At 31.5% G+C, this 10,022-nt stretch overlaps 1 protein-coding gene and 1 long non-coding RNA gene across 2 annotated transcripts; one reads left to right on the forward strand and one right to left on the reverse strand.

The window, feature by feature from the left end:
* Nucleotides 1-796: 796 nt before the first annotated feature.
* LOC107363497 (uncharacterized) lies at nucleotides 797-1,966 on the reverse strand. Its single transcript, XM_015930729.3, has 6 exons — nucleotides 1,753-1,966; nucleotides 1,627-1,671; nucleotides 1,522-1,563; nucleotides 1,340-1,360; nucleotides 1,206-1,268; nucleotides 797-1,085 (listed from the first exon to the last, which is right to left on the reverse strand). Exons 1-6 carry the CDS (start codon nucleotides 1,834-1,836, stop codon nucleotides 975-977), a joined length of 366 nt encoding a protein of 121 aa, XP_015786215.1. The 5' UTR covers nucleotides 1,837-1,966; the 3' UTR covers nucleotides 797-974.
* Nucleotides 1,967-3,813: 1,847 nt separating this feature from the next.
* LOC107363814 (uncharacterized) lies at nucleotides 3,814-6,592 on the forward strand. Its single transcript, XR_001568996.3, has 4 exons — nucleotides 3,814-3,949; nucleotides 4,042-4,206; nucleotides 4,305-4,562; nucleotides 5,118-6,592. It is a non-coding gene; the product is annotated as an uncharacterized LOC107363814 (long non-coding RNA).
* Nucleotides 6,593-10,022: the final 3,430 nt, after the last annotated feature.

The following is a 10,022-nucleotide window of genomic DNA, read 5'->3' on the forward strand; positions in this document are numbered from 1 at the left end:
CAAATTATTTCCCAAATCTTGAATTACTAAATACGTCTATTGAAAATAATGACAGATTCAATTTGTTACAAGCTCCAGTATTTGAAAAGCTCGGACTGTGTTCCGCGGATGAGACAAAGATTTTTTATGGTTTCAATTTCATACATTTATGTCCAAATTTAACAAGCGCCCCCACTATTATGCAAGTGGATCGCTTTGCTGTTGATGAAACATTAAAACACGAATGTTTGCAAGATTTAGTAATAGATTTTGTGACGTTGAAAGAATCAACTGGAATGATTTAAATAGGCTGCTTATGAAATATCCGAATCTCAAGCACCTTGCTTTACGGAACACTGAGAGCATTAAAGATGAACATATCGAGCAATCGGTTCACATTTTACCTAATTTAGTGCTACTTGGTGTTAGTGAATGTTCTGGAGTCACGCAAAGAGCTGCTGATTATGTTCAAGATTATTGTAAAAGATATGGACGATCAATCAAATGTTACTTCGAAAGGAATATCAATGAAATTAAAGCAGATTGGCCTTAGTTGTCTTCTCAATGGGAAATAATTAGTCGAAGTTTTGATTTCATTAAACATTGTTTTCGCAAAAATTCCGTTTCCTTCCACATTTTTTGATTTTAATTAAAATGATTTTACAATTTCAAAAGTTTTTGAATACGCTTCCAAAATTACAAATAGCTGAATAAAATGCAAAGAACAATGGTAATTTCATAAAATGACGATATTACAAAAAAAAGTTTGCGAGTTTAATTCCATGAACTGGGTTGCATAATTTTTCCTATTCAGTTTGTGAAAATGTTTTCATTTTTAACTTTCAAATTGAATTTATAGTTAATTTCAGGAGTTACATAAAATAACGTTAAAAACATAAACGAAAAAACGATATTTGATAAAACAATCGTTCATTTCCCTGGATTGAGTTTACTCAGGCTGAGAAATTGCCAGCAATTTAAGAGTTATATATAAATCAATAATCATCACTTTCAATCATTATATCATAGGTTGCAATTGGTTTCCTCTCGTCTTCAAGTTCACGTCTTTTTCGTCCAACCGGGACTCCTTGTTGACCGGGAACTTGCTGTTGAAAAATAAGATAAACACAGCTTTAAAAATGCAATTGAAAACTAAACTCAATTTTTATCAAACTGCAAATAATTATTGTTTATGTCAATACATAATTGACTCAAAATTGACTTACTCTTAGACAAGTGCTGATCAAACAAAAAGCTTGCTCCTGAGTTGAATTCATCGGTATTGCATACTAATATTTGCATGGAAAAAACTTATCAATATAATTGTTATAATCCATAAAGTAAATGTTACAATAATTACCTGACCGGTACAAACATATGACTGTAAATAAATAAAAATATAAGTAGAGGAACCAGTTACCATGTTTCCACACAATCAAGCACCGCATAGTCAAAAGTGACTTAAAAGTGAAAATCCTCACAATCAATTCCGGTGCTTGATTGTGCAGAAACACGTCATAGGAGCAAAACGAATAGACTTACCATGGTCCGAAACTGCTTGTAATCACAAAGGACACACATGGACTGAAAGAATAAAGGAAAACATTAATAGTTTACTTTGATAATTATTTGACGATTATGATTCACCTGAATGCTTGGTCGATCCGATTTAACACACAATTGAATATATTTCTGAAAATAAACAGGAATAAAGGATCAAAATTCAATCAAATATCAATATGCCTTTGATATAGTCATTGAAACATTACTTACTTGAGCAAGGAAAATAGCTGAAGATGTTGTCAACAGAAAAATAACAACAGAAACCAAAGTACTTTTAGATTCCAATTGAGACATTGTCAGGATAAAGATGGTCAATGTTGGCGTAAACGGTTCCAATGGGTCGATTGGATATTCACAGAGTGTCCATCAAATGTAGACTCAATAAGCACTGGTAAAGGATTGGAGTTGCCGCTAACACTGCAAGTCACTGAATGTAACGAAAAATGTTATGAAATAATGAGCTGATTAGATTGACTCTGATTGCTGTCAACAAATTGTATTTGAACATGACATTGAATGGGTGGAATGAAATTTAATTTAAGTCTCACTAAACAAAAAAATCCATCTGCTAAAGAATTGAAATCTATTTAAGGTCACCCATGTAAATCGTTGTTTACGTAATGGGATCGTTATGTAGTGAAAATTTGGAAGATACCAAAAGCTGATGATAATTGTTGGGCTCATTATTTTGCTTTATAAATGGATAATGAGATTGTCATTTAAATTACAATTAATGTTGAATATGTCAGGTTATCTGGTTGAATCACCATGAAAATTAACTTCTTTCATTGCTCGTGTCTTTTAACTGACACTTCAGCTACTGGTACAGTATTTCCGCTTGAAATAAAAAACAGTTTCAACCATTTCTCTGTTTTTTTTTTGTGTATATTGTTAGTTTCGTCTTGTTATTAACGCTAATAAAAACCTTATTATACTCACCATTATCAGTTACAAGGTAATTTTTAAATTACTCAATAATAACATCAACAATTTGCGGAACATTAAATGACCATTAATACTTGTATTGACGTGAATCCAACATCTAGCCTGATAAGTTGACAGCTTGTAGTCATTGTTGAAGTTTGTAGCTCCAATTGTTTACCAATAATATTTGTCAATTGTCTATTAAATTGTCCTTGAAATTGTCATTTAACAAATTATTGAAACGTTAACAATTAGAGGAACCATGTTTTTTTTGGAAATGTTGATTTGCATTCAGGTCATGGATAGCAAATGTGCGAAAATTAACAAGCCGGTTTAATGTTGAAAAACTTCATCAAACGAATCCATTGAACTTAAAGTGGCATCAGACTAAACATAAACATGAACTGAGAGAACTGAAAAATCTCTAGGAATAATTGCGAATGGAGAAAAGTCAAGAGTCATGAACCAGAACGGAGGAAAACTGGTATCGAAAGTAAAAGAAAATCATTGGAAGATTCAAATGATGTTAGAGATGTATGAATTGATATTTCATGTGCAATTTTTGATTTTGTTTTTAAATTTTCTCTTACAGTTATATTCCTTTACATGTCTCCTCTGAATAAATTTCATTGTAATACCACTGATAAATGTAAGACAAATAGCTATCCAAGAGAAAGGGTATGTGCCACGAAAAATCGACCCTCGTTGAATTAAAAATTAGCTTAATTTTATGGAAGAGGATATTGAAACCAAAACTTATGTAGCATTTCGCGTTTGGCTACAATTGCGCTTCAAAGTCAAATTTCTTTTATACTTTCTCGTGGCCTGGTCATGATAGAGAGCTGAAATTTTGTGTAGATATATTTCTTGAATAGCTCTATCGACTAACAAATCGAAAATCTATTTTCAAGACTTGGATCTCGTGATATAGCGATTTGGTCGTTTTACTTCAATTAGATATTTTTGTGTACATAACTGTGAACGAAAAAACCGAACTGTCAAATTTTATTACAAACCCGGGAATGAACAATTAAAAAGAGATTGACCTGAGTTATCTGATTTCAGGTGTAAACTTAGTCTAGGGTTTGATTTCATGAACTGTTTTCTCAAAGATTTTCCTAATTTATCGTTTCTTCTAGATCCGATGGATTAATGATGTACCACAGTTTGAAATCTTGTTATTAACTTAATATTGTATATAAACATATTGATATATTTTATATTGATTAAAAAAATGAACAAATTTATGAATAGTTTTATCAGTTATCATTGAAAATAACAAAAATTAAAACTAAAAATTCAGGATTACTAGATTTTGTTAGAAGCAAAAGCGCTAGATGGCACTACAATCATTCCAAAAATTGTTTTGGATTTTTATTGTGACTTTAATTTTAATAAGTTTATTTCGTTAATTAACTCTTTTTTCAACAATATTAATACAAATCAATGCTGTGTATCTAGAAGTTAAAATTACCGGCTAAATGTGAGTAATTTAAAGCTTGTTTGTTAACAATGTGATTAAGCGTTTAATTAAATCTTTATCTTCTATTGTTTTTATTTCATTTATATTTATAGGGATGAGTAAAATTTTAATCAAAAAAAACAAATTGCTGTTTTTTACTTAAAAAAGCAAGGTGCAAGTTAGGATAAGATGCAATTTTATTACCAAGTAACAAAATAATTCATTTACACTTTACGGAGTATAAATTAACCAGCATGGTTTTTAATCTTAATAATAAGGTAAGCAAAAAAAAGAACCTTGATAACTGCTTGAGGCTAAATTAGAAAGCTCAACTCTTCTATTGTCGTCCAAGTTAAGCCTTTACTTTTTTGATTAGCCCTTTGTTAACAGGTTTAATGTTATTACATGTAAGATGAAAAGTGAAAGGAGCCAACGAAAAAAACAAAACTGGTTACTTTGGGTAAAGCGAAACTAAAAAAGCTGATGAAAACCTAGAAGACCAACCCATGTTAAAGACTAGCCAGGCTTTTGATTAGCTTGGAATTACTGGTTCAATGTACCTTTTAGATGAAGCAGCGATGGAGAATCAAACAAAAGTGGAAATCAAATTGTATTGAACAAGCAAGATAACAAGGTGAGTACACATGATTATGATTGAAAAAAAGGTAAGTTGTATGCCTTTATTGGTGAATGTGAATTTTGGCTTAGAGAGATAGATGTTGACCAAATAATAATGGCTGGTTAATTTAGAGAGCAAGAAATTTAGTCAACACTCTATTATAAAATGGATTGAACCAGAAAACAAACAGCCTGAATTTTGATGTTCACCAGACTTAATGGGTTGTTGTTGGAGATTTTTAAAACTGGTTTCTCGGCGATTAATCATTGGATAGTTTTTTTGTTCACTGGACAATTTTCATGGAAAATTTCCTACTCTTGTTTTGTTTACGCTATTGTTGCTGCCCAGTCATTTACAGTAATGTCTTGTGCATTGGAAGCACACAAATATTTAAAGCGTTTCATTATTAATATTACATGTATTACATGTAAATTTTAATTATTATGAGCCTGTAAAAGTTAAATCCAGCTAATTATTAAATAAGAGCCTCTTTATCTCTTTAAGCTATAAGTTTCTCGCCATGTTAACATGTTTATTGAAATGAACCTTTTTTCACTTTCCATTTTACAGAACCAAACCCATTTCTTGCTTTCACTTGTGGTTGATAATTGATGGACAATCAATGTTACGTTCAAATCAATCCACCTTGGCAATGGAACCATTGATTGGCATAAGCAACAATGACTCAAATTATCATTTAAATCAGTCTCTTTACTTTTAATCACGACATTCCAGTCTGATGATTTAATAGCTGGATTACGCCGGAACATGTGAAACTTTCATTGCTTTCATTTGGATTGAGAAATTTTCTGAAGCCATTAAACGTGGACTTGTGTGGGCATTCATTAGTCACTGCCACAGCCAGTATAAATGTACAATTAATGGAGCTTTAATAAGGATTACACTTCTGATTATCACATTCATCCCGGTATCATCTCGACATCAGATTATGGTATAACACCATTGAGTCAAATTGCCAATTCCATTGGAAGCTATCTTATCGAGGAAAGATTTAAGTGATTTTTGATGGGATAATGTGGACAAGCTTTTTACTCAGCCAGGTTCATAGGATTTTTTGGCGTTGTTGATTCAGCAAACATGGAATGATGATGATAATAATCAAAATTCCTGTGAATCTATAGTCAAGGCCAGTCTGAATGTACATTTGAATTTTTAAAATATAAATCAACAACAAGTCGAGTCAACAAGAAATATAATATAACGTACATTTTAACACACACACAGAAAGCAAAGTAAACCCAAAGCTAAATATGTTTCACTGTTTCAACATATTGATACAAAGCTAGTATACCAAACCTAACAAACCATAGTTAATCCTGGGGTTAAATGTTTCCAAAATAATCAGACGGAATGACCTGGAATCGCGTGAAGCCGTTAGATGTATTAGTTTATTACAATAATTTAAATTGGTTTAATGTCAAATCAGGAATTAGCTGTTAGCTTGATAAATGGTCTTGACTTTTGAAAAGGTTTACTTTCCTCTCTTTCCAGCTCTTCTTCATCTTGATCTTCTTCTTCTTCTTCTGGCTCTTCCTTCTTTCAATGACCTGACTTTCCAAAGGTCGTAGGTTATTTCTGGGCCATGTTTACAGTTTGGGAAGACAAAAATTTGGCTAAATTTTACATTGGAGAAAGAAAAACAACTCTAAAAAAAGAGGAAGACAAAGTTCAAGTAATCTTAGCTTGGATCACATTGATCTTAACCAGAAACTTGACTCACTTCACCTCTATTTTAGCCATTATTTTCAGGTTAATTGTCAATGATTACATGGCTAATATTTTACATTTATAGCATTTAGTAATTGTTTTTTTTTCTCATTGATATCAACTCATTTGATCAATCAAATGAACTAAATCTTAATGCAATTTAATGCTTCTCAAATAGATGTTGAATGTTTCTCTTTTTTTTCAGGCCTCTTCTCTGCTGTATCATTTGATATTTTGTAAATTACAATGATCCATCAAATTTAATTGTATATTCATACAATCATTAAATAATAATAATCCATTTTCATGGTTCCTTTCATGCCAGTCTTACTTTATTCCTTTCATTCTGTAACAATATTGTTTATGACCATTACAATCATCACAACAATCATCATAGTCATCAAAAATTATCTCCATTTTTCTAACTGTTTACAGTCGATACAACTATTTTTATCCTCTTACAATACTCATCTTCTTAACCCGTCAACACAATCAGTTAATCTTTACAGCTTAACTATTGAACAAATCAACAACAATTTAATTCAACTGATCAATAATAAATCCCCAAAAAGCGTATAAATACTTGATTAGAATCACATTTCAGGTGAAAGACAATCAATTTGACCGGCTTTACCATTCAACCAAACAGCCATTGAAACATAATGTTTAACAAATTTGTACAAAATCAACTCGTCACAATCAAATGTACGGATCAAAACAATTGTTGCGAGATGATTAACTGACAAACTAATTTGAATGAGCTAAGTTGTTTATTAAAAGCAATATCTTATTATTAATAAAACTTATAATAAATTGATAATGAAGTTACTAAAATGTATGACCGGTTAAAGCATAGGTTTTACATTGATAATTATACACTTTACGTAAACCTACACAAAACAAGTATCAGACTATTAAAGTGCATCTCTTACTTTGCTATTAACTCATCTTGATTACCGATTAATCAACATTAAAACAATCGAGAGTAAAATGATTGCTGATTGATCAAAATGAGCATTGAATAGACTTAGGCAAAACAAAAATGAAAAGGCTAACCAAGTGAATAATTTTACCAGTTATTTAAAGGAATCGGGTAAAAATATTAAACTGATGCTGATGATGATGTTGATGAGGAGATGAAGAAGACTGTGAATGTAAAAGTAACCTTGAAAAATGAATCACTTTTGATTCTGATTATGATTAACTGATTGTAGTGAGTAAAAGCAAGCAACCTTTTCTTGCTTGTAAAGGCTTGAACAATTTTCACTGAATAAACTCTCAGTGAAATTACGCCTTAAATTTAAGTTTATCTCATTAAACTGTCTTAACCATCATATTTGCCATCTTGAATTGAGTTTTTTTGTTCAAAAAAAAATAAAATTAAAAAGTCTACAATAATAGGCAAAAATGAAGCCAAAAAATACAGACTAATCATGAATCCATTGAAAGGTAACTTCAGTTGATCAGATAAAAAAAAGAAACAAAATTATAGCTTTCCAACTCATCTTCAAATCATCCCATGCATCCCTCTCCGTCATCATCTTGCTCACAACTGTTGCTTGTTTACTTTCCCTTTATCAGCTTCATTACAACATGTTGAAGGCTTTAAAGGCTCTGGTCAGTATTAACTTGACATCAACATGTCGTTATTTGTAAACCAAATGATGGAATCACTTTCATATGTTTTTACAAGTCGATGAGAACTGAAGAGGAAAATTTGATGATGAGAAACGTTTCTCTCATCATCTTGTTACCATTTCCTTTCAATCCCAAACAGCCTCATCATCCATTTTGCTCACCATTTGAACAACCCAAAGCAAAACATCTATTTTTTACTCTAGTTTTTACAAATAACCCAAAAAGTTGCCATCAAGGTGATGACCAATGTTACCACTAACCCAAAGTGTCAAAGTTGGTCTGGTTCAAGTTGAAAAAGGCTTAAGTCTAACTAATTGCCGACTAAACAAATCTTGTAATTGAACTTCAGTCTTCAAAACAATCGGATTTGAAAAGAAGCAAAGATTTCATCTTATGGTCAAGTCGAGGACAAAGGTTTCTCAAGTTTTACCAGAAAAGTCTGGAATGGTACGAATGTGTTTAAAATCAAAATCTGGGCATTTCTTGTATCGAAATTCTGTTTACAATTGAAATGAGCAGAAAATGTAAACTTGTTATCAATGATATTATGATGCTGGCTATTAGTAAAATATTACTATCAAGTTTAATTATGGTTACAGTTAGAGAAGCATTAAGGGAAAATAATTAGACAGTTGTAAAGGCCATTACAATCTGACCATAGACTGATGTAACTGGTTAGATACTTGTTGCTCTAGAATCAATTGAAATAAAATTTGCATAATTATTTTGGTACAATCTAGTACTTGTATTTAAATTATTAGCAGTTATTATCATTACTCTGGGTCAGAGTAATAGTTGCAGGTAAATGATGAATCCAATGAAATTGTGTCTCGTTTGGAATCAATAATAATAACCAGTGATGTCTCTTTAAAATAGAGTAACTGAGACTCTTTAATTGATCAAATTGCTTCAAGGTAAACATCTTTTACTAATTAAAGGCTATTAACATTGAATCTCGGTATATACCGGTCACTCGGGTTCGTGTTCAAATTAGATTCATTGACTTCTGTTCAATTCAGTAAGTTAAAACAAAATATAATTGTAACGGTAAACGAGAGACGATTGATAATCAGAGATTGATTAATGTCAATAAATTACAAACGTCTACCAGTGGTAAATTGCGTTGGACTTGCTTCAAGTAAAGTGATTTACAGTAGTTGATTGCTTTAAAGAAGCAATTGAATAACCATTGATCCGATTGTGAACCTTTTCTTGTTATCGTGTTGATTAACGTTCACTTCATTTTTATATCAAGTAATAACTAATTTCCAATGTAAGGCGGTAAAAGTAGCAAATTAACAAAATGAAGATGAAATTTTTAATCATTGATGCTTATTGACAAAATACTGAATGGTTTCAAGAAAAAGATAGTTCAAGATTAAACTTGATGCTGAGGTTATTGATGATTATTGTGAAAACCTGTTTCGCTATTTACTTGTATGCTAAAGTTACAAATAACAATTCATAAAACAAATTGTCAAAAATATTAAATTAAACTGTATTACGGTATGGCTCACAATTTGTATCACCAAGAAATGAAATAGACTGTTATTTAATTTGAAAATTAGCAAATCCTAATCAAAAGTTATTTACCTGATTAGGACATTTTTTGGCTGATTTGACATGAAAAATTACATTGTATTGATTCGTTATTTTCCTGTTTTGGAACCAATAATGCAGACTAGCTGTAGTCCCGAAAGCTGGTGGCGTCTGTATAGCCGATGAAGTTCAGGCTGGCTTTGGGCGCATCGGAAGCTCACTGTGGACTTTCCAACATTCAAATAATGATGTTATTCCAGATATTGTAACTCTTGGAAAACCTATTGGTAATGGTCATCCGGTTGCTTGTGTCGTCAAACATCAGAAGTAACAGCAAGCTTTGCAGCTCTCAGAGCTGAATACTTCAATACAGTAAGGATTTGAACCTTGTTACCTTGTTTTCGCTACAATGTGTTCCAAGCCGTTTTTTGACAATTATTAATTCTATCGTAGTATGGAGGTAGCCCTTGTTCAATGGCTGTCACAAACGCTGTTCTTGATGTGATTGAGAAGGAAAATCTTCTCAAAAGTGCAGCCGATGTTGGTTCTTTTCTCATTGAATCACTAGAA

The sequence above is a fragment of the Tetranychus urticae genome, chromosome 2 (genome assembly GCF_039701765.1).
Source record: "Tetranychus urticae isolate SD_2017Ah chromosome 2, NJAU_TeUrti_SD_1.0, whole genome shotgun sequence".
NCBI lineage: Eukaryota > Metazoa > Arthropoda > Arachnida > Trombidiformes > Tetranychidae > Tetranychus > Tetranychus urticae.